General features: G+C 54.6%; 1 protein-coding gene across 1 annotated transcript; it reads left to right on the top strand.

Annotated features, from left to right (window-relative positions):
- Positions 1–1,210: 1,210 nt before the first annotated feature.
- On the top strand, positions 1,211–23,940 carry C16H1orf167 (chromosome 16 C1orf167 homolog). Its single transcript, XM_027564105.1, has 20 exons — positions 1,211–1,280; positions 2,336–3,359; positions 3,477–3,603; positions 4,209–4,499; positions 5,588–5,724; positions 8,262–8,416; positions 8,959–9,145; positions 13,051–13,226; positions 13,704–13,890; positions 15,541–15,691; positions 15,776–15,930; positions 16,622–16,830; positions 17,713–17,857; positions 19,200–19,583; positions 20,123–20,399; positions 21,762–21,855; positions 22,236–22,367; positions 22,638–22,742; positions 23,080–23,190; positions 23,639–23,940. Exons 1-20 carry the CDS (start codon positions 1,211–1,213, stop codon positions 23,821–23,823), a joined length of 4,302 nt encoding a protein of 1,433 aa, XP_027419906.1. The 3' UTR covers positions 23,824–23,940.
- The last annotated feature ends 225 nt before the right edge of the window (positions 23,941–24,165 follow it).

Below are 24,165 nucleotides of genomic sequence, written 5' to 3'. Positions count from 1 at the left end.
CTGCACTGGGGCATGGAGCCTTAGCCTCTGGACTGCTAGGAAGTGCCAGCATTTCTCTTCTGATGTCCCTATTTGATGGATAAAATAGGAACAAGTTCTGCTGTAGGGGGTGAGCAGAGAAGTGGTGGCAGAGGCCTGAGAACAGCAGAGAAAGTGTGAGTTAGCATCGGGGAGGGCTGGGAGGAGGGGACCAGAGTCTGATTCTCCAGCAGCCTTGGGGCCCCGCTTGAGGCTGAGGTGGTACTTTCTGAGCAAGGCCACCAGTGCAGTTGTAGGGTTTCCTTTAGTCACTTTAACCTGTGTTGTCATTTTTCTGAGTGAGTGGCAGAGAGGAGGAGCTGGGAGTGCACAGAGGGGATGGTTAGGACACTGGATGGCTAAGCTGCAGGAGGCAGGAGAGAGACATCTAGGATCAAAGGACAAAGGGTGATGAGAAGAGAGGACCAGGTCTCATGCAAGGTCCAGAGGAGGGAGCTGGAAAGATGGGTGTGGGCTCTGAAACAGAAATTAGGGAGGGGTGCAGTTATTGAGGATGACAGAGTCTGGGGGGACCCTGGGCACCGGTGGCTGAGGTTGGGTGAAGGACAAGATGGTGGGAGGCAAGAAGGTCAAGGACTTGCAGACCAGGAATTAGAGGGCTCGTCCACATGGAGGGTAAAACCACCCAGAACTTAGGTGTGTGTTGGACAAAGTGACAGTGAGCCGAAGCTGACATCTTCAAGAAATAAATTATTAGAACTTCGTTGCTGGCTCGCCTGGAGCTTAGAACCAGAACATTCTAGAGAAGACAGAGGGAGAATGGTTGGGAAGTGGCCACAGGAATCAAAGAGGGGCACTCAATCCTGCCTGGAGTTCTGAAAGAAAGAGCCCCTACCTGACAGGGCTGCTGGGGATGCGCAGTCCACAGGAATCTGTCATCAGTGTTAGAAGGAGTGGGTGCCGGAAGACACGAGAAAATGACAAGGGAAAAGGGTGGTAGGGGGCTGGGGAGAGGAGACCCAAAGGAGCCCTGAACAGGACAGCCAGGCTGGACCTCAGGTCAGCCAGGGATGCTGGTGATGGGTGGGGTTGGGGACCAGGGATGCGCATGGCTGGGTAAGAGCTGGGTACTCTGTCCTTACCCCTCAGAGCCCCTCTAATCAAATAGGACCGCCAGCTGTGGTGTGGAACAAGATCACTGCCCCCTGCCCCCAGCTTTGCCCTGGAGCACATGGAGCTGAGACCTGATGCCAGCTACAAGGAGAATGTGCCCCCCAGGCCGGCAACCTCCCTGAGGCCAGGCAAGAGTTTCAGTGGGTCTGGGTCAGAGGTGGCAAGAGCAGGGCCCCCTTGGGTAGCCGCCCAGAGCCCCTTTTGCAGACAGGCCAGCCCAGGGCCTTGTTAATTCCTGAGATTAGCTGTTTGAGGCCAACTGGACCAGGACAAAGTCTTCCAGCCCAGGCCCCAAGGGAGGATCAGGAAGTCAGGACGTGAGGTGAGAAAGGGGGAAACAGGAGCCCCAGAGCTAGGTCTCTGCAGTGGTGGGCTGGGGAACCCTCCTGCTCAGGTGCCTGGGGATTCCAGAAGGCTACAGAGCTGTGCAGCCAAGAGTGGGAGCAACCCAAGAACTAGTTCAGATTCCAAGTCACACGCCAGTTTCTCTGTGTTCTAGCTGTGTGACCATAGGGCAAGGTACTTAACCTCTCTGAACTTTAGTTCCAGTCTGCAAACTTCCATGGCCCATTCTACCTGCCAGGCCCTCCCAGGCATCTCACCAGCACCCAAGAGGCCAGGTGGAAGGGAGGCGGGCTGGGGAGACTGGTGGCAGTGGAGAGGGGTGGTGGGGGTGGTGTCTGCGTAGGGGAGGGCTCTAAGCCCCATGCCCTTGGTCCCCAGAGCAGCTCCCTTTTCACTTTAATGTGTTGGGTCTTGCTCTCACTCCAGCTGTGAGCCACCCCCTCACCCAGCACCTCTGCTCAAGCTGGACACCAGGGAGTTGTCCTTGATGCTTCTTTCCCCTTCACCCTCTTTTACGCCTTCACCTTCTCAGCAGATCTGATCTGCTTCCTCTCCACCCTACTGCCCCCATCCCAGCCCCATCACCTGTCACCTGGGACACCCCTCAGCCACCTCCCCACTCTCTCCCTGCTTCTTGCTGCCCTCCTCCGAGCCCCTGCCCCATCCCCACGTTGATTCCCTGCATTGATGCCAGGTTGCTGCTCTTGGGGTGCATCCATCGGTCCACCCGGGACAATAGCTGACACAGACCTCTGGACTCTGGGCTCCCTCCCTTGTCCCTCCCGAGCACTGACCACAGAGTCCTCCCCCAGCACATAACTGTCTGTCCTTTCTTTAGAGCCATGGAGACTCCGGAAGAGCCTGGGTGTCGGCCTGGGCAGTAGACACGGCCGGTGGGTGCCCATGGGCCCGGCTGAGAGGGCAGGACCTGCTGCCACACCGTGCCTGGGGACAGCACTGTGCCAGGAACCTTGCCAAGTCCAGAGCAACCTGACCAGCCGCAGCCCCAGCCCCAGCCTGGGCCTCATCCTGAGGGACACGACCGGCCGGCTGACCAACTCAAGTTTCCGGCAGCAGGTCAACCTGCAGTCCTTGGTTGGGAGACCCCAAGGGACAGCCAAAGACTTTGCGATCCAGCAAAGTAATTTATGCGCCAGGGAGACCCACACAGCTGAGTGTGGACATCTCACCAGTCCCCAACTCTGGTCAGAGCCTCAGGAGAGCTTCTCGCCCCACCTGATGCCCCAGGGAAGCCCCCTACCACGAGGGCCACTGGCTCATCCATCCTCCAATCTGAGGCGGTCCTGGCTGCTGGCCACAGATACCTCTTGCCCAGACATCAAGCTTACTACGGGGCTGGCCCCACTCAAAGGGCCCACATGGTCAGACCCCAGATCCCAGTGTGGCCTGGGGGGCTGGACCTCCAGGCTCGTGGGGGAACCCCTGACCCTGAAAGACCTGGCTGTCCCTGCCCAGATCGCGTCTCAGGCCCCATCCCAAGCTGCCATTCACCAGCTGCTGGTCTGCGTGCAACGCCTGGAGTGCGAGGCAGTGAGGCTCAGGTGCCAGGCATCCCGGGAACCCCCAGGCCCTGTGCGGCAGGAGCTCTGGACCAGAGCTGGCCAGACACTCCCTGTCTGCTCCCGGCCCTGCCAGCCTGTTCTTGATTCCTGGGATGAGAGGAGGAGACACTCCCGAGGCCTCAGGGGAAATTCCGGTTTCCCAGAGACACAGGGGGCCCAGGAGCGTCTCTCAGACTCTCAGGCAAGCAGCAAGCATGCATCACTGAGGACCACTCTGGAGATGCTGCCTGGGGATGCCCTTGACCCTGAGCAGGTGGTCCTTTCTGCCTGCCCCCTAAGGCAAGGAGAGCAGTGCTCCCCAGGGACTACACACGGCTGGGGGCAGAGGGGGGACCCCCTGCTCCCTCCAGGGGCGGCCAGCAGGGAGGCCAGACTCTGCTTTTCAACCTCATCCAGTTCAGCCTGGGGCATCCTCCCTGGGCAGGAAGGAGAGAACAGGGCCCCAAGGGAGCGGATAAGCAGGGAGAAAGAAAGGTCAACTTCCGGGCCGCCAGACATAGCCTCCACGAGGAGTGCCCTGCAGGTAGGGGCCAGAGGAGTCTGGGAGTTAGGGGACTCTGGGTTGGGGGCTGCCCTCCCTCCCAGGAATTCTCACTCCAAGATGGCTGTCACTACCCTGTCACCCTCCCTCGAAAGGGAGGCCTTGGGCAGGCAGGTTTAGCAGGGGGTATCTAGTCCTGCTTGCTTCTCGGCCTGAGAGTGTGTTGTGTTCTTTTATTTTCCAAGAACAAACCCAGAAACACTGTGAACCTGGAGCCTGAGTTAGGCCGGTGAGGATATGTGCTGTGGTGTGGGGACCGAGGCCACGCTCTGGAAACAGCTCCTGTCCCACTTGCCTGCAGATTCGGGCCTGATGGCCATAAGGCCCAGCTGACAGATCCTTGCAGAATTTAAGGGGGAGGGAACCTCCCAGGCCCCTAAGGACAGGAACGTGGGGGCTGCTGCTTCCTGGGATCTGAAACTTGTCAGGCTGCCCTGCACTCTTGGCAGTCAAACAGGGCATTCCCCCGCCTCCAGGAGCCCTTTTTTATGGGATTTCCAAGGCTAGCCCTCTGCAGAGGAAAGTCCTCCCAGTGTCCCGCCAGCCCTCCTGCCTTGGGGTGGAGCATCACCCTCCATGCTGGAAAGGCAATGTGGGTGGTGCTGAGCCTCCAGCTGCTCTCTGGGGCTGGGGGCCAGGCCCACCCCTGGTCAGCTTCGTCTGTCCCCAGCTGGCAGTGGCTGTCCAGATGTTTCAGAGGATGGTGGCGCTGGGCACAGCGGCAGCGGGCAGTGGCGGCGGCCGTGGCGCTGGGCCGGCGGCAGCTGTTACGCAGGGGTCTGCGAGCACTGCGGTGGGGACTGTGGCTCCGGGAGGCCCAGCTGGATGCGGCATGGGAGCGACACACGCAGGCTCTGCTGGCCCGGACCTTCCAGAAGGTTAGGAACCTCCAGATTGGGGCATGAGGAGGTGATGAAACACCTGTGTGTCTGGGGAGGAGGTTCTCTTGGGGAACAGATTGTTCCCCCTGAGTGATTAGCAGGAGAGCGGGCAGGCATCAGCCCAGACAGGTGACTGAACTCTGCTCAAGTTCAAATCCTATTTCCACCACTTTCCTTTCCTCCACATTTTCTCACTGTGTGATCTTGGGGAGGTTACTTGACCTCTCTGTGCCTTAGTCTCTTTAGCTCTGAAATGCACTCACAATAGTACATACCTCTCAAGGTTGTTGTGAGGTTGTGCTGTGCTTATTAGCTCAGTCGTGTCCGACTCTCTGCGATCCCTCGGTCCATGGGAACTCTCCAGGCAAGAATACTGGAGTGGGTTGCTATGCCCTCCTCCAGTGGATCTTCCCATCCCAGGGATGGAACCCAGGCCTCCCGCATTGCAAGTGGATTCTTTACCAGCTGAGCTACCAGGGAAGCCCTGTTGTGAGGTTAAATTAATAAATATAAGGAACTCAGAATCCTGCCTAGCACATAGCAAGCAAATAGCAAACTGCTATTTAAGTGGTTGCTTTTTTTTTTTTTTAAACTAGGGGCTTCCCTGGTGGCTCAGCAGTAAAGAATCTGCCCCTCAATGCAGGAGATGCAGTTTCAGTCCCTGGGTCAGGAAGATCTCTTGGAGAAGGAAATGGCAACCCACTCCAATATTTTTGCCTGGGAAATCCCATGGACAGAGGAACCTGGTGGGCTACAGTCCATGCTGTCAAAAGAGTTGGACGCAACTTAGCGATTAAACAATTTTTCACTAGAGGTTTGCTAGCCAGGACTGGGAGGGCATTTCAGTGTTTGTCCCTCCTTAGGAAAAGTGCTTTGGGAGGGTCTAGCTCCAGGTTTTGTCTCCCAAGGAAAACCCTGCCTCTTGGGCTCCATTTCTCCATCCATCCATCCATCCATTCATTCCCAAAGAGGCAGGGCATCTAATTGGTTAAGACCACAGTGTCTGACTTTGTCTCTGCCCTTCCCGCTCAGAGCACATTTGAGGCATCAGCCAACGTCCCTCTTCCCCTTCTCTCTTGACCTAGTGGAGACACTTGATTCAGCAGCACAAACAAGGGCAGCCTCACGTCCAGGCTGGGCCAAGACCTCTGTCCTCCGGGGGAGACCAGGACCAAGGCCCCTCAGGAAGGAAGCCTGTGGTGGATGGTGCCTGGAGAAGCAGGTAGTCTGGGACACCCCAGGTTGGTCAGTGTGACCTGGACAGTGCTTGTGGCCTTCCCTTCTTGTCCCCTACTTCCCCTCAAATGTGGACAAGGATTTGTGCAAAAGGATGTCCATCGTGGCATTATTTATACCTATGAAAACTTCACTATCCAACATCAAGTGAGAAAATTGTTATTTAACCATGTGATAAACATTTGGCAACTGTTCAATATGATGTTTATCAAGATTTTAAAAATTCCTCCCCATTCTTTTTTTATTTTTTGTTTCCATATCTTTATTGGTGTTTTTTCCTATTATAATAATCATAATAGGAATGCATGCTTGATTTGAAAAAACATTGAAGATAGTTGCAAGTATTTCAGTTAATTCAAAAGTTTCATCTCCCTCCTTATATATCTTATCCTCCTTTCTAGAAGTAGCTTTATGGGTATTTGCATATGGGTATTTTTAATGCTGGGAGAAAAAAAAAAGAGGGTTAAAAAACAGTACCTAATGGGCTTCCCTGGTGGCTCAGTGGTGAAGAACCTACCTGCCAATGCAGGAGACATGGGTTCAATCCCTGATCTGGGAAGATGCCACCTGTTGCAGAGCAACTAAGCCTGTGTGCCACAGGTACTGAGCCTCTTCTCTAGAGCCCAGGGAATCGCAACTACTGAGCCCATATGCCACAACATCGAAGCCTGTGTGCTCTACAGCCCGTGCTCCGCAACAAGAGAAGCCACTGCCATGAGAAGCCCGCTCAAATGCAACTAGAGGGTAGTTGCATTTAGTTGCAACTAGAACTTGCCAGAACTAGAAAAGAGCCCATGCAGCAATGAAGACCCAGCACAGCTCCCCCACATCAAAATAGTACCTAAGAAGGAATTCCCCGGCAGTCCAGTGGTTAGGATTCTGTGCTTTAAAAAAAAAAAAAATTTTTTTTTTCTATTTATTTTTAATTGGAGGATAATTGCTTTACAATAGTGTGCCAGTTTCTGCCCTACGTCAACATGAATCAGCCATAGGTATACATATGTTTCCTCCCTCTTGAGCCTCCCTCCCCATCCCACCCCTCTAGGTTGTCACAGAGTACCGGGTCTGAGCTCCCTGCATCATATAGCAAACTGAGACATAAGCATTACTGTATGTAAAATAGACAGCCAGTGGGAATTTGCTGCAGGACTCTGTGCTTTCACCGCCAAGGGCCTGGGTTCAGTCCCTGGTTGGGGAGATTCCACAAACTGTGTGGCAACAAAAAGAAAAAATAGTACCCAAATGGGCTTCCCTGATAGTAAAGAATCCACCTGCAATGCAGGAGACCCTGGTTTGATTCCTAGGTTGGGAAGATCTGCTGGAGAAGGGATAGGCTACCCACTCCAGTATTCTTGGGCTTCCCTTGTGGCTCAGCTGGTAAAGAATCCACCTGCAATGCGGGAGACCTGGGTTTGATCGCTGGGTTGGGAAGATTCCCTGGAGAAAGGAAAGGCTACCCACTCCAGTAATTCTGGCCTGGAGAATTCCGTGGACTGTATAGTCCATGGGGTTGCAAAGAATCGGACACAACTGAGTGACTTTCACTTCACTTCAGTACCCAAGATATTGTTTTCTATGAATGAAAAATAGTGCATAGAAAAAAGACCAGAAGGAAAAATATTAAAATGTTGCATAACAGTGTGAATTAGTTAACACCACTGAACTGTTCACTTAAAATGGTTATTGTGTTTTAAATATTTATTTTAAAACAATCGTGTTTAGAATATTTACTTAAAATGGTTAAGATGGTAAATTTTATGTGTATTTTAATTACCACTGTTAAAAATAAGTAAGTAAATCTCATTTTCCCCTGTCCCCCCAAAAAAGGTCAAATGGAAATAGTGGTCATTTCTGGGGCAGTGAGGTTTAAGATGCTTATTTTCAGTTCCTCAGTTTTCTGTTCCAACGATGTATTGTTTTTGTTCTTTTTTTCATTTTTAAGATTTTATTTATTTATTTTGGGCTCTGCTGGGTCTTTGTTGCTGTTTGCAGGCTGTCGCTGGTTGCAGGAAGTGGCGGCTACACTTTGTGTGGCGCTCAGGCCTCTCACTGTGGTGGCTTCTCTTGTGGAGCGCAGGCTCTAGGCTCATGGGCTTTAGTAGCTGCGGCTCTCGGGCTCTAGAGCACAGGTTTAGTAGTCGTGTGCACAGGCTTAGTTGCCCCAAGGCACATGGGAGCTTCCCAGACCAGGGATTGATCCCATGTTCCCTGTTGGCAGGTGGATTCTTAACCACTGGATGGACCATCAGGGAAGTCCCATTCTTATTTTTAAACAATTGTGTTTAAAATATTTATTTAAGTAACATTTATTTTAATGCATGTTTGTTGTAAAAAAATCCAAATAGTATTAAAGAGATTACAGCAAAAGCAGAACCCTCCCCACAAATTACTCACATATCAGGAACAGAATGTACTGTCTGGAATAGAACAGGGGGGTGGCTCAGCGCACCTTCGCTCCTGCCAGCAAATGGTCCTTCAGGACTGGGGTGGATGGGTTGGGACTGGGTGCCCTCCCTAGGCCAGGGAGGGCATCAGTTTCTACCTGGGCAACTTCACTCTCAGTCCAGGGAGTTTGAGAGAGGAGGCGGGAGCCCAGCCGATTCTGTTGCGTTCTGGGCTGAGGCCAGATGGAGGAGAGAGGGGAGTCCCGATCCTGCAGGCTCTGCAACATCTGGCTGGTGAGACGTGGGGTTCTGGGGAAAGGGGGAGATGGATCCAGGCAGGGCAGGGCCCGAGTCCCTACACTGGGCACATGGAGCCAGGCAGGGTAGGCCCAGGCCCCCACACTGGGCAGGGCAGGGGGGTTAAGGGCTCCTCAGTGAGTAAGTGAGTGCTTACTGAGTATCTACCCTGGCAACTTCCCAGACAAGATCTCATTTAAGTTTCATGGTGACCTTGGCAAGGCATTGTGCCCATTTCACTGACGGGGAACTGAGGCACAGGGAAATTAAGTGCCCAGCTCAAGGACACATAGTAGGAGAGGGGCACATCCCGCATTTGTGTGCCATGGAAGATGGACACAGGCCAGACAGAAGCTTGTATGTTAGAACTGGGAAGTCCTTAGACATGACTCACTCATGGGGAAACTGAGGCCCAGAGATGGAGAGTGACTGACTGGTCCCAGGCCACTCAGCCTGGCATCCCAGGATTCAGTGGTCCCTCCTGGCCCTGTTGCTCGCCTCCACTCACTCTCTCTTCCCGCCTTCTTCCCTCCCTTTAGTCTTCCTCCTGTGGTGCCATCAGAAGGAATGGGCCAGGCAGGAGAAGGGGGTCCAGGGAGAGGCCTCCCAGGCCACGCTGAGGACTCAGAGGATGGGGAGGCCCCCCCACACCTGGCGTTCTCCTGCTGCAGGTGCAGCCTGGGTGGCCCCACTGGACCCTCAGCATCGGAGAGCCTGGCTCTGCAGGTAGGGGGAAGAGAGGATGGGGACCACCTTCCCTGAGGCAGAGGGTGGGATGCAGCTGGGAGAGGCCTTTTAAGTCCATTTTTTACAAAATATCTATTTATTTGGTTTCACTGGGTGTTAGTCGAGGCAAGCAGGATCTTTAGTTGCAGCATGTGGGATCTAGTTCACTGATCAGGGATCAAACCCTGGGCCCCAGCACGGGAGTGTGGAGTCTTAACCACTGGACCACCAGGGAAGCCCCTGAAGTCAATTCTTGACTCCTGGTGTTGAGAGACCAATGAAAATAAGAAGTGAATACATCCACCATTTAGTGAGACACTAAGAGCTGCCAGACACCACCCAGGGGCTGGGATTTATTTATGCATGCGTGCGCGGTTGCTAAGTCCTGTCTGATTCTTTGTGACCCCATGAACTACAGTTCATCAGGCTCCTCTGTCCATGGGATTTTCCAGGCAAGTGGAGTGGGTTGCCATTTCCTCCTCCAGGGGATCTTCCTGACTCAGGGATCAAAACACATCTCCTGTGTCTCCTGCATTGGGAGGTGGATTCTTTTTTTTTTAATTGGAGGATAATTACTTTATAATACTGTGATGGTTTTTGCCATACATCAATATGAATCGGCCACAAGTATACATGTGTTCCCCTCATTCTACCCGCCCCGCTCCCTCCTCACCCCATCTCTCCAGGTTGTCCCAGAGCACCAGCTTTGGGTACCCTGCTTCATGCATCAAACTTGCCCTGGTCATCTATTTTATGTATGGCAATGTACATGTTTCAATGCTATCCTCTCAAATCATTCCACCCTTGTCTTCTCCCACTGAGTCCAAAAGTCTGTTCTTTACATCTGTGTCTCCTTTGCTGCCCTGCATGTAGGATCATCAGTACTATCTTTCTAAATTCCATATATATGCATTAATATACAGCATTTGTCTTTCTCTTTCTGACATACTTCATTCTGTATAATAGGCTCCAGGTTCATCCACCTCATTAGAACTGACCCAAATGCATCCCTTTTTATAGCTGAGTAATATTCCATTGTGTATATGTACCATGGATTCTTTACCACTGAGCCACCTGGGAAGCCAGGGATTCAATTATAAGCAGAGCTTAAGGCCCATGGAACCCATGACTCAGTGCAGGGACAGATAGGAAGGAAATTAACAATCACAAAGGATGTGTGTGTGTGTGAATACCACCCAAGTTAAGTGTTGTGAAGGGAAGGAACACAGAGCTACATGAAGATTTTTTTCCCTGTTAACTATTTTATTATGGGACATTTTTATCTTACATAAAAGTAGGAAAACAGAATAAACAGCTTCAATGTACCCATCAAGAAAATCACCTCCTGAGAAAACTTGTTTCATCTGTACCCTAGCTACTTCCCCCACAAAAACCCCAGGCATCCTGTCATTTCATATGTAAATACCTCCGCAGCATCTCTAAAACAGAGTCTTTTAAACAACAGAACCACCATACCATGGGCTTCCCAGGTGGTGCTAGTGGTGAAGAACCCTCCTGCCAATGCAGGAGACACAAGAGACACCGGTTCAATCCCTGCGTTGGGAAGATCCCCTGGAGGAGGAAATGGCAACTCACTCCAGTACTCTTGCCTGGAGAATCCCATGGACAGAGGAGCCTGGTGGGCTGCAGTCCATGGGGTCAGACAGGACTGAAGCAACTGAGCACGCGCGTACCACCATACCATGATCACACCTGAAATATGAATAATTCCTTAACACCAAGAAATAGCTGGTCAACAGTAAAATTTCCACTTCTACTATGTGTTGTTATCATTCATTTGAATCGGGATCTAAATAAGGCCCATGTGCTGCCATTGGTTGAGGAATCGTCAAAAGTCTTTTTAGTCTATGGCGTTCCCTCTGAGTTTTTTGTTGTTTTCTTCCTGTCAGTGATCTGTTGAAGAAATCAGGTTGTTTGTCTGATAGTTTCCCACTGTCTGCATTTTGCTGATTGCATCCCCTGATAGAGTTTTCTGTGAGAACTTTTTTTTGGCTGCATGAGTCTTCATTGCTGCGAGGGCTTTCTCTAGTTGTGGTGAGTGGGGGCTACCCTCCAGTTGCAGTGTGCAGGTTTCTCACACCAGTGGCTTCTCTTGTTGCAGAGCACTGACTCTAGAGGTCACAGACTCAGTAGTTGTGTTGCACAGGTTTAGTTGCCTCATGGCATGTGGGATCTTCCCAGACCAGGGATTGAACCCATGTCCCTGGCATAGGCAGGTGGATTCTTAACCACTGGACCACTAGGGAATTTCTCTGTGAGACCGTCTAACAAAGGGAGCTGACCTCGACCGGAGTTCAGCAGAGATGGGAAGGATGCATGGTTGACTGGTAGAGGGAGAGCAGACAAGAGCTTCAGGCAGAGGGAACAACATGTTCAAAGGCCTCTGACAGGGGAACATGGAAAATTCAAAGAAGGACGGTCAAGTTGGAACCCTGTTAGTACAGAGTTGGAGGCCAGGGTGGTCTGAGATGAAGTTGGAAAGGTGTGCAATGGTGTTGGGGGGCAGATCATCAGAGAGGGCCTTGTTGGCAGTGGGGACCAGTTGAAATTTTCATCAGAGCAAGGAGACTACTGCTGGAGGATTTTAGCAAGAGAATAAGATGCCTGCAATGCAGAAGACCCAGGTTCCATACCTCGGTCGGGAAGATTTCTGGAGAAGGGAATGGCTACCCACATCAGTATTCTTGCCTGGGAAATCCCATGAACAGGGGAGCCTGATGGGATATAGTCTATCAGGGTCACAAAGAGTCAGATACAATAGAGCGACTAACACTTGAAAAATATTTCTCTAGATGTTGAGGTCCTTTAATGGACCGGAACCTGGTGGTCCGGAGTCGATCAATAAGAAAGTAAAGGAGAGAGAAAGAGGCTGATATTCCTTGGTTTACACAGAAAGCCAATAAAGCCCCTGGCACAGGGCTTGCTCTGTTCAAGGAGGCCTCAGGCACCCTCTCAATGGGGTGAAGGCGCAGAGCGCCTTCTCGAGAGGGTCTTAGAAGCCTGGGCAGAAAAGTGAACTCAGAGAGCCTCTGAGCTCTTGGAAAAGAGAGAGAGGGAGACAGAGAGAGAAAGCAAGACACGGGGACCAAAGCTCTGATGGAACAAAGGTGTTTTAATCAACATGGTGTGGGCATATATACTGTAGTTATTCTCAGCAAAGATAAAGATTAAAGTTCCAGACTTACAAAACATAGGCGATCCATATTAAAGAGAGAGAGAGTTGTAAATAATCACTTTTACCATATGGTTCACAAGAAGGAAAAGGGTACTTATCACCGTATAGAAAAACTAACGAAGGAAATGCCTGGATTCCTCAGCCCCTGGGACAGGCTTGCCTCTCCTCTTAATTCCTGAATATTCAGGAATTAATAAGGAATAGAGAATTCCTGACAGATCCAAAACAGCACACAGGAAGCCTCCTGTTAAATGCTTCCTGACATCTAGGGACTTCCCTGGGGGTCCAGTGGTTAGGGCTCCACACTTTCACTGCAGGAGGCACAGGTTTGATCCCTGGTCGGGGAACTAAGATCCCACAAGCCTTGAGGCATGGCCAAAAAATAAAAATACAATTTTTTAAAAAAGAAAGAAAAATATTACTCTGGTTATGGTGTAGGCACTGACCAGAGGGGTGGGATGACAGTGGATGTGGGAGGCCAGGTAGGAGGCAGCAAAGAACTGCCAGGCACCCAGAAGTGGTGGTGGTGTGGCCTGAGCAGACGGCATGCCTCACTATCCTTAAAGCAGCCCCATTTTACAGATGAGAAAGCCGAGGCTCAGTGAGGTGAGTGGCTCGCCCAGGGCCTCAGTGGTGTGTCTGGCACATGGCCGGTGGCTGTAGCTGCTGTCACTACGATGAACACCAGCACTTTCTCTTGGCTATCCAGGTGCTTTGGGGCCTGGCAGCGTTTCGTGCAAAGAGGGACCCGGTACCGGGACCACGTGGCCAACCGCCAGGCAGGGACCCTGAGGACGTGCCTGCAGCAGTGGATGCAGATGAAGCAGCTCCGGGCCTCAGATGGGGCGAAGGTGGCCCAGCTGTCCCTTTGTTGGCAGAAGGCAGGTGAGTGAGCGGCTGGCCAAAGGGCTTCCCCTCCCCGCACCCAGCAAACAGCGCCACTTCAGCTCCTTCTGCAGTTGCTCTGGTTGACTTACAGATTCTCGGGATGGGAGGTGATGAGATTGGGAGCTTTCTCAAGGGTGCGGCCTGGCAGACCTGGGAGGGTCCCTGGAGCAGCAGGCCTTGGTGGCCCCCATCCTGGCCGCTGTCATGAGCTCCTCTAGAGAAGAAACCCGTTCCATCCTCCACCTCGAAGGGCTATGTAGCCCCTACTCCTGGGAAGCCCCGAATCTAAGGGGGATGCACAGCCCCCGCACCTCAGACCAAACAGGATCTTTAGGTGTCCCGATGGGGGAGGGTTTGGAGGTAGTGGGAGGGGGCAGTGCCCATGAGGAGAGGGGTCCTCAGGGGCTGAGGCAGTGACCGCCAATGGCTTTAGGAAGAGAGAGGTCACTGATTCCTCTCTTGTCCACTTCTCAGGGAACATGGCTGTCTTCAGCTCAGTCCCTGGAGGGGCCACAGCCCATGGGTTGAGGTTGATGGTTGCGGCCCGGGTGCTGCCTCAGGAGCAAGGCCAGGGCTCCCTGCAAGAAGCCTGCCGGAAGCTGGCCCTCCAGCGGGTGCTGTTGCTCTGGAGGACGCGGCTGTCCCAGCGCCAGCAGGCAAAGTAGGTGACCACAAGCTTGTGACCTGGGATAGGGTCTGGGGGAACCTAGGGTGGGCGTGCGAGCAGTGCTCAGCACATGATGGAGCATTCCATAAGGAACAGGTGGCATCCTGCTCTTTCCTGTGGTCTCAGCCTGGGGCCTGGCACCCTGTGGTGCCCAGCGGGTGTGGAGCTGTGGGAGGTGACCCAGGGACACTGAGACAGTGGCTGAGCAGAGAGCTGGTGGCAGGGGGTGGGGAGGGTGGGCAGGGCGTGCCAGGGGCACAGACATGGAATCCCACCAGGATGGCCGGAACCTGATGGGAGGTTGGTTTAATGCTCAACTCCCTCCTCAGAACCTGAACCCACATCTCACCCATCTCCTAGTTAAGTGGGAAACCATGTCTGTCTCCTCACCAGTGCCTCCCAGTATTTCGCAGGTGCCTGGACTGCCTGTATGCACAGAGTAGATACTCTAAATGAATAAAAGTGAGCCACTTTTCCCTGACCCCAGTTGCCTTACTGGGGCTTCCCTTCAGTGGTTAAGAATCTGCCTGCCAATGCAGGAGATGCAGATTTGATTCCTGGGTTGGGAAGATCCCCTAAAGTAGAAAATGGCAACTCACTCCAGTATTCTTGCCTGGAGAATCCCATGGACAGAGGAACCTGGTGGGCTAGTCCTTGGGGCCGAAAAGAGTCGGACACGACTGAACGACCAATACACAGCACAGTTGCCTTATTACACAGCTGGAGAAACTGAGGCTCAGAGGGGTCAAGCACTGTGCTCTAAATCACACTGAATCTTCAGCAAGAAAGTCCCTATAGTGAGACCTTCTTCATGATGCTTTTATACAAGACAGGATGCTGGGATTCAGGGCCCGGGCTGATGGTTGTGGGTGAGGGGGCTGGTGGAGGTTAGGAGGGGTCAGTTTCACTAGTAGGATGTCAGGAGGAATGAAAATTAGCAGCTGCAGGGTTAAGAATTCTGTCCTTAAAAGCTGTACGCCTGGCATCCATCAGCCCCACACCCACTTGGTCCACTTGGACCCTCAGTCTCTTTTAATGCTGGAACTCCAGGGAAACTCAACTCACCGTGATCCTTCAGAATGTAGCCCTCCCTCTGCCAGGCTGTCCTCTGGCATTTGGGTACCAGGGCACAGTCCATATCTCCCTGCGACATGTCTGGGGTTCCCTGTAGCCTGAGACCAGTGCTAGGATCCCAGGTTTGCCACTGTTTGGCATTTGAGGAAATGACCTTTCCTCAAGCCTCCGTTTCCCTACCTTTGGAACCAAGTGAAGGCAGAAATACTGGTGTGGGCTCTTGAGTCTTGGGTCTGGGGGCCTGGGCCTGGCTCCACCCCCCATCAACTGCATGTCCCCCCCCACACCGGGAGTGTGGTGAGAATCAAGCAGGTGATCACAGCAGGTAGAGCTGTGCTCTTGGCCTCAGCTGCTCATAAAGGTCACCCTGGGACTTTGGGAAGCCCAGGCAGCACCCAGACCAGTAAAGCAGAATCTTCAGGGGTGGGGCCCCAGTGGACCCCGGTATCTCTTAGAGTCCCAGGTGGTCCCAGTGTGCAGCCAGTCTGGTGGTGCCCAGCTCTGTGCCTTTCCAGCAGCCCCAGCCACAGGTGACGTGTGACCCTGGCACTCCCCTGCCCCCTCCTGTAGCTCTTTCTTCAAGGGCGTGCAGTGGCGGGCACTGCGGCACATCCTGAGGGGCTGGCGCCTGAGAGCACAGGATCCGGGCAGCACCAGGATTGCCTCGGCCCCAGATCCACCGCCAGGCCACAGCACACACCGGAGAAGCTCCCGGGACAAGGTGAGGGGCAGAGGGTGGGGAGGAGTACGGGGGAGGAGACGATGGCAAGCCAGGGCACCCAGGACTCCACAACTCCTTCCCCAGGCTTCCAGGGCCCCCGCCCTCCTGGAGATGCTCCAGTTGAGCTTTCTGTGGGCAGCGGGTCAGCGACAGCAGGGGCGATGCCTTCTGCTCTGGCGGGCGCGGGCCCAGCAGTCCCGGGACGCAGCGAGGTGGCACCAGAGCACGCTTCAGAGGCGGTAGGGACCCCTCCCAGGGCAGGGGAGCCATGCTGCCCGCCCACCCCGCCCGCCCCCGCCCCCAGCCCTGTGGATTTACTGTTTCCCAGAAATCCTTGCTTTTCCATCTGCGTCTCCTTGGGGTCTGCATCCTAGAGGGCCCCCCTTCACTCCCCAGACTCAGGTACTGCCCTCCTACCCTGCCCTGCTGTGAGACATGAGGGGGAGGGTAGGGATCATGTAAGGGAGAGTATTCATTTCTCCCAGAAATTTCATGGCTGTGGTCATCTCAGCTTTGTCCCACACCAGCTGTGTGATCTCGGGCAAGTTGCTTAACCTCTCTGTGCCTCTATCTCCCCATTTGTATGGGGTTCATACTAGGGCTCTCACTGGTGGGCCTCAGTGAGGTAGGGGCACGCACATCCCCTAGCAAGCACAGTACCTAGCATTAGTAAGCACTTAGTTCACAGCGCTGTTCATCACAGCAGTTGGCATCGGGCGTCTGGGGTCCCATTGTATCCTGACCACCTGTCAGCATGACCCTCAAGGTAGCGTTGAAGCCCTCCAGCCCCTAGCAACCCCTCCTCCTCCATAATGGAAACAGGAGAAAGGGTCACCCAAGCCCCTCCTTGCTGCTGAGGGGAGGGGAGGGCAGGGCCAGGCTGGCCCAGGGTGGCAGTGACCACCTGAGGGTGGACGCTCCCATTTCCAGCGTCCTCCTTGACTGGAGCCACTGGGCAACAGCCCAAGGGGCCCAGAGAGAGCTGGCTGCCCGCTGGGCCTGGGATCGGAGGGGCAGGGCTGCCCTGGGCCTGTGGCGGCAGCGGCTGGTACAGCAGCGGGAGGTGGAGCTGCGGGCCCGGGAACGGGGCCGGAGACTGCAACGACGTGCCCTGGGCCACTGGCACTGCTACTGGCAGAGTGAGTCAGGGGCTGGGACGGGGCACCAGGGGTGAGGGAGGGGCCAAGGTCCGGCAGGGACGTCCAGGATTCAGGTCCTCTAGCACAGACTCCAGTGATGGACTGGGTGACAGATTGGGACCAGGGTGTGGGGGGCGGGGTGTGGTGTGTGTGTGCGGATGCTGTATGCTTGGGTTCACACTCCCCACTCTTCCATTCCCTGACTGTATGGACTTTAAACAAGCTACTTAACCTGAGTCTCAGCTTATTCATCCATAAAATGGGGACAGTGGTACCCACCTGCTAGGGTGGTGGTGAGGATTCTATAAGACAATCCACATGAAGTGCTTGGCTCAGAACCCAGCTCCTTGTGGGTGTTACCATCATCATCACCATCTTCATCTGCATCCTCATCATCCTCACCTGGCCTTTAGGAGTCAGGTGGTCCTCAGAGCCCAGCACAGAAAGCAGGGGTCAGTGGGGCCATTTTAGAGGCTTCTCACTCCTCCAATGTCATATCAGTGGGCTGGCAGGTGGGGACTTGGATGTTCAGAAATTTATGTCCTGTCCACTGGGGACAGCAGCTTCCCTGACCCAATTGTTGCCCAGGGATATTGACCCAGTGTTGCCAGACCTTTGTTTTTACAGAAAAGCTGGAAATCTATATTTTTGTGTGAATTCTCCTGATTCCTAAACATCATCAAGAAACTAAAAAAGAACTCTATGAGTTGGTTGGCTTAGTTACCAGTAGAACACCTGTAATGGGAGAATTTTAACCCAGTTAGCCGTTCCCGCTTGGGTAGAGGGTTGAGGCTGGCGGAGCAGGGGCCCATGGTTCCCCAAGGCCTAGGCTTGAGGCTGGAATGAGCACTCAGAGGCACCTCAGCATCTCTCTGGCCACAGGACAGGCATTCCTGCAAGAGAAGTGCCAGCGGTGGGTGCAGGCCCGCCTCCAGGGCCTGCGGAGGGCCATGTTCTGGGGCTGGCAGCAGGCGGCAGCTCGCCGGAGACCCGTGGTGGCCAGTCCAGAGCAGCTCCTACTGCAGAGGTGGGTGGGCCTGGGGGTGGGAGTGCGAGGGTCATCCCCACCCCAGAAGCAGCAGGGAGAGCGCCTAGGGATGGGAGGCTGGGTGGCCTCTGCAGCTCAAGAGACAGGCCAGGCTGGAGACCTGGCATCCAGGCAACAGGGGCATGAAGGGAGACCCCAGCCTGGAGTCAAAAACCACCAAGCTTCCATTCTCCATGTTGTTCAGGAGATGGGGGATAGTAAGCCCCTAACCCCTCCCAATTCCCTGACAAGCCCTGGGTCTCCACCTCCTGGCTGGGTCAGCCCTTTGGTTTCAAAGCTCACAGCTAAGATGGGGGAACCAATTCCTCAAACAGCCACTGGAACATGTGTTCCAACTCCACATCTTGTTTAATGAATCACAGCACAGGAGAATTCCATAGTCAAAGAAGAGAGTGAAATCTGAAACAGAGATGGTCTAGTGACACACATCTACAGATCATAGATGCATGTGGTTTTTAAAAAAATTATCTTTGGCCACACCCCCACAGCCTGTGGGATCCTAGTTCCCCAACTAGGGATTGAACCCAGGGCCCTTGACAATGAAAGCATGGAGATCTAACCACTGGACCACCAGGGAATTACCTGGGCGCGTGTTTAAAAGCAGAAGGGGACAGATCATGTTTTCTCCCAGGGTTGGTTCTATACAAACTCACAGGCATTCTCAGTGCTCCCACAGGGGCAGTGAACCATTCACTGCAGAGTAGCTGATGTTTTCTTGGCCCCTCTGACCACAGTCCCCTCACTGACCTCCTGCCCTAGAGTTGCCGTGTGAGGGAAGACAGGGTGTAGCTGTTCCCCTGATGTAGGGGACCTGGACCCACACCACCAGGCTCCCACACCGTCCCAGGCAGCCTGCCCTCAGCAGCCAGGGTGCACGCATGCTGAGGCCCCTAAATGAAAGCCAGGACTTTCACCTGTCACACATCAGTCCACATTTCTTTTCCTTAAAAAAAAAAGAAATTATTGATTTTTTTGTTTGTTTTGGCCATGCTGCATAGCATTGCATGTGGGATCTTAGTTTCCTAACCAGGGATTGAACCCAAGCCCCCTGCAGTGGGTGGAAGGCAGAGTCTTAACCACTGGACCTCCAGGGAAGTCTGGTCCAGATGTTCTTAAGGCACCGAGGCTGTGTATACAAAACCGTGTAAAACCTGTGATGGTTTGTGGACGAGTTTCAGGTGTAGCTTTGAATACCTGGACTGGACTGCTGCAGTCCATGGGGTTGCAGAGTTGGACACGACTGATCGATTGAACTGAACTTTGAATAAATGAGACTTCTGACTGGGAAGCCACCTAGGCTCCTCCTCTGCCCGTTCTGCAGCCACTTCCAGGCCTGGTGTAGAGTCGTGAAAGCCTCCTGGGCCAAGCATCCAGCCTTCCAAGATGATCTGAGCAGACGGATACCCAGGGCCACGTTTGCCAGTGAGGCCCCAGCGGCCACAGCCCAGCCTTGGGAGCTGCGTGTGGCCCAGGCCTCCTGCTGGAGAAGCCGAGAGCAGAGGTGCCAGGCAGACAGGCAGCTGAGGAGGACCTGGGCCCAGCAGGCCTTCGTTGCAAGGCGAGTGGCCCCAGGCCTGTGTCGCACGGCCCGTCGGCAGGCAGGAGAGAGCTCCAGGGCCCAGGCCTTTTGCTGGATGCTGTGGGCACGTGAGTCCTGCCAGCACCAGGTCATTCGAGACCATGCTGTCCCAACTCTGAGCGCCAGGTGGGTGCCCTCGACCTGAGGGCAGTCCCGTACTGTGTGGGGCCAGCTTAGACCTTGAACTTGTTTAGTGTCAGGGTACAGGGTATTTGATGGCTAGTGGTGGGGCTCAGGGGGCTAGGGGTCATGGGATAGGACATCCTGGTCATTGCAGCTAGTCGTGGGGTTAAATGCCAGCTCTGTACTCTCCAGCCACTCCCTCCTTGGGCAAGTCTGACTTTGAAGGTCAAAGGAAGATAACAGGCCTGCCTTGCAGGGTGGTCCCAGGATTACCATGGGCATGCTCTCAGTTCAGCTCAGGCCAGACGCACACCAGGTGCTGAAAATATACAGCAGTGCTTGTGGGGGGATGGGAACAAAGGAGCAGTGGGCAGGCCCGCTTTCTGTCCCCACATGTAATATTCTGCCGCTCTCCATGCCCATTTGAACCTGATTTCAACAGGAGAGGGATGAGGGAGGGGAGCACAGGCATGGGGCTTTGCCTGGACCCACTGGAAAGTCCCGGCCCGATGACTTCAGTGTGGGCTCCTCCCTCCCCCCAGGGTCCAAGAGACCTGGACCCAGTCAGCGACTCAGGGCCATGTCCAGCGAACTGCAGTCACCCACTTCCAGCAGGCTGGGCCCAGGCGCTTCTTGCGAACCCACTGGGCCCAGTGGCAGACAGCGCTGTTCAGAGTGTGGCTAGAACCACAGGCGGAGGTCCAGAAAGCCAGCAGAGCCCACCCGGCCAGGCCCAGGGCCAGCCTCCGGCGCTGGCCTGGGATGGCCACCAGAGGGCGCCTCCTGGTGCTGATGAACCCTCCAGCCCTGAAGAGCCAGGTGAGGCCGGGCTGGGTCAGGTGGGAGGTCCAAAATGACCCGAGGGCCAGTGGCCTCAGAATCAGCTTGATTCAGCCCAGGTGGCAAGGGTGGCTGGATGCTTCTCCAGGATCCCAGTGGCCTTGTGGACACCACCCCTACTAGTTCTCAGACAGCCTCTGGTCTGGCAGTCAGCCAACTGTGGGACCATCAGCAAATACTTACTGAGCACCTGCCAAGTGCCAGGCCAGTGCAGTCTGCTACAAAGGCACACCCTGGGTGGCAACTGTTAAAGAGCAGACACCTAAACTCCCAAGTCAAGGTGCAGCCTAGGATCAACATAGGTAATCGAGTTCAGTAGAAATGGTGACAAAGAGCTGGGTAGCCTAACAGGAGGGGAGAAGCCACAGTGAGAGCGTCACTCCAGCCACAGTGCCACTGCACAGCAGTCTAGGGACACTTCGTTGCAGGGCACACAGTATTCCTCTAGATGACTGGCAGCATCAAGAATCCTACTCTAGGATGCCAGGAAGCATGCCATAGCCTCTAGGAAGGTTCTAAGAAAAAAGATTCAAGTCATTTAAGTGGAATTGAAAGGGACTAGCTTTGGCTACTTGCAGAATCTGCATTTTCACCTATGCGGGGCTATGGCAACTGCAGATTTTGAAGTCTCTGGGTATTTTCTTTCTAGACCTGTGTTTCAAGACAACTTTATTTTCAGAGTATGTTTATAAACACTTCCATTCCTGTCAGCAAAGGCAGGCAGGGATCCCATCTACTGATGGAGAAACTGAGGCTTGTAGAAACAAAATACAGTAGATGCCAGGAATGGCCAGTGGTACTAGGGTGAATTCCAGGCCCCCTTCTTTCTACCGAATGCACACATGTGCCCAGGCAGGCCTCACTTAACAGGGACAGGCTTTATGCCATCTCTTGGTGGCACAGGCTCCCTTTGAGAACCCCCCGCCCCCACTTGTATAGAGCAGTCACTGGGGGCTCCAGCCCTGGAGTCAAACCACTCTGGAGAGGTGGGGCCTCAAACAAGTAACTTTTAATTTTATGTCACTAACTAGGGAGAGAAATGCCCACCTCACAGGCTGTGCCTGACACAGGAAGGCTCTGAGCAGCAGCTCTTATCAGTCCACTTGCCTTCCAGTCTCCAGCCACATAGGAGGATGTGGGAAGAGGCAGTGGCGTGTACCAAGGGCCACATTACTCTTGGCCCTTTCCTGTCTCCTCTGGAAGCCTCACAGGAGAACCTGAGGCAATGTGAACCGTCCCACTTGTGCACACACAAACAGGAAGTCCCCTGACTGGCTGGGGCAGGACAGAAAAGGAATCCTGCCAGGTCACTGGGGTTCAGGTTTTTCTCTGTTCCTTCAGACCTGCAGCTGCAGGCCATGGGCCATGGGACCCAGCCCAACCCAGCACCGCAGCCCCAGTGGACGGATGCGGGGAGAAGCGTCCTGGGCTCAGAGTAAGGAGACCCTCCCTCTGGGGATAAATGAGGTCTGAAGTGCAGCGGTGAGTCAGTTACCAGCCCTCACAGGCCTGGAAATCAGCATCGAGCTCTCTACGAACCTGTCTTTTCTATTTACTGTCTTCCCTACCCATCTCCTATTCTGGAACATTTCCCAATGTTGGGAAAACAATGACAACTTCTCCCGCCCCACCCGGTTCCTTCTCTTTGGGCCACAGGAGACTTGGGCAGCTGTGGTGGAAGCAGAGACACTGGCTTCATTCGCTCAATACCATTTCTTGTTCACCCTTCTCTTACAGTTCAACCTCCAGAAGCATCGGGGCGGTAAGTCTCCTCCCCTGAGTGATGTGTTAACCTCTTCCAACTCCCCTTTCCAGGTGACAGCCAGCCTCCCCTCTGCCCCACCTCCCAGCTCCAGCTGCAGGGGCCCAGGTGCGCCTGCTGGACCTCGGGCCAGCGCCCTCCCGGGGCAGGAGGGGACTGCAGCTCTGAAACCAGAGACCTCGAGGGCAAGACAAGGCATCTTGGGTAGGAGCAGAGGGTGTGCGTAGAGAGGGAGAGATGAAGATGGGGGACAGGCCGAAGGGTTTGCCTGACCCTGGCCAGACCTGGGCCCCCACCCCTCCCCGGCCAGTGCTCGTCCCACAGGATCCCAGGGGCACAGGCCCAGGCCTGGAGCTCTGCCCTTTATCCTGACCACGAGGAAGTTGTAATGGCCATCAGGACCCACCAAGGCCTCTCCCCTTAGGAGGAAATACCTGCAGTGCTGGCGACTTGAGGCCCGGCTGCGCCGGCTGCAGAGCTCCCAGCAGGCCAGCCTCCAGGCAGCCATGTGGCAGCGCTGGGTAGATGTTCAGGGGGCGGAGAGGCTGGTGCGGACTCTGGTGAGTGGGGGGCCCCTTCCCAACCCCACGCTGATTGCCCATCCCGTCCCTTTCCCAGCCCTAACCCCTGGACACGCTGTCTCTCCAAGTTTGGTCTTTGAACCTACCAAGCCTGAAACCTTGGGAACAGGCCCAGGGACCTGCACTGTTACTACATCTCAGATGACATCCCCTTGTCACACCCCCTTTCCCCCGAGCTGGGACTTTTGGCCTGAAGCAGAGGGAATGGCCCCCTCTTCCATCAGGGCTGCAGGTGGGGAGAGGCAGCTGGGGTGCTGGGGGCTGCCAAGGACAGCGGTGGGCCCAGCTCAGGGCCTCCTAGCAACTGTCCCCACAGCTCAGGCAGCGGCACCTGAGATGGGCCTGGCGACTGTGGCGGTGGCGCGTCCTGCGGTTGCAGGTGGCTCAGCGGTTACAGAGTCAGGAGGATGGCCGGGTCCTTTCCCAGGTACCGGCAGGGGCCCCATCTCCAGCAGGCCCTTCCCAACAGGGCCACACCTGAGCATTCCTGAGCTGCACCCTCCCTGGCGGCTGTCCCCAGAGCCTCTCCGTTTTCAAGGACGGATCAATTCTGTTAGGAGAAAACAGCCTGGATTCTTTAATTCAGCTGGTGACCAAGGGCTCCGCCCAGCCCTACAGTCACTGGTTGAGAACAAGGCTTGGCCCGTGACACAGCTGTTGGTCACACCAGCCCGTGATGGCTGTGGGTTGCTGAGCGTCACCCCTTCCTGACATGCAGAGCCTAGCTTCCCTGGTCACAGATCACATGTATCCTGAGCCAGGGCTTTTGGCCTGGGGCAGAGGGAAGGGCCCTCTCTTTCCTCAGGGACAGAAGGATCTGGGCCCAGTACTGACCACACAGACCTGGAAGGGAGCCAAAGAGCACCTCCCTCCCTGATTCCAGGCCTTTAAGAAGTGGCACCAGTGTCTGGCAGCCAGGGCCCTGAGGACCAGAGCCAGCAGCAGCATGAGGCCCTGGAGCAAGGCAGGCCTCAGGAGGCCTGGAAGCAGGCTGGAAACTGCCAGAGCCCCAGCACTGGGTGGACCTGGGGCGGAGAAGGGGGCCCAGCTGCAGCTGTGACTTGTCATGGAAAGGAAAACAGATCGGAGCCCCACCCATCTGCGGAGTGCAGGCTCAGGCCACAGAGAGCCCAGGCCAAGAACTCTGAAGGACAATAAAACACCCTTCTTAACCCCAGCCACTTCTCTGTCTCTCCTAAAGGGTGCCTGCCCCTGCCAGCCAGCCCCTGTGATCCATTTTCTCTGCCATCAGGCTGCTCTGTTGACACTCGCCCCCTTCTCCTGCCCCTGAGATGGTGAAGACTCAAAAGAGGGACTGGGACAGGGACCAGCCTGTGTGCTTGTGTCAAGTCACAGCCCCTGGGCAGCGGGGAGCAGTGCCAGGCAGACAGCTTCCTGGACA

This window comes from Bos indicus x Bos taurus, chromosome 16, assembly GCF_003369695.1.
Source record: "Bos indicus x Bos taurus breed Angus x Brahman F1 hybrid chromosome 16, Bos_hybrid_MaternalHap_v2.0, whole genome shotgun sequence".
Lineage (NCBI taxonomy): Eukaryota > Metazoa > Chordata > Mammalia > Artiodactyla > Bovidae > Bos > Bos indicus x Bos taurus.
This window is presented reverse-complemented; position numbering and strand designations above follow the sequence as displayed.

Excerpts from the sequence above, each read along its gene's own strand:
- C16H1orf167 (XM_027564105.1), top strand. The coding sequence starts at position 1,211 with ATGGAGCTGAGACCTGATGCCAGCTACAAGGAGAATGTGCCCCCCAGG. Across the intron at positions 13,227-13,703 it reads CCTTTGTTGGCAGAAGGCAG|GGAACATGGCTGTCTTCAGC; the intron begins GTGAGTGAGCGG and ends TCCACTTCTCAG. Across the intron at positions 22,368-22,637 it reads TGAAACCAGAGACCTCGAGG|GCCCGGCTGCGCCGGCTGCA; the intron begins GCAAGACAAGGC and ends TGGCGACTTGAG.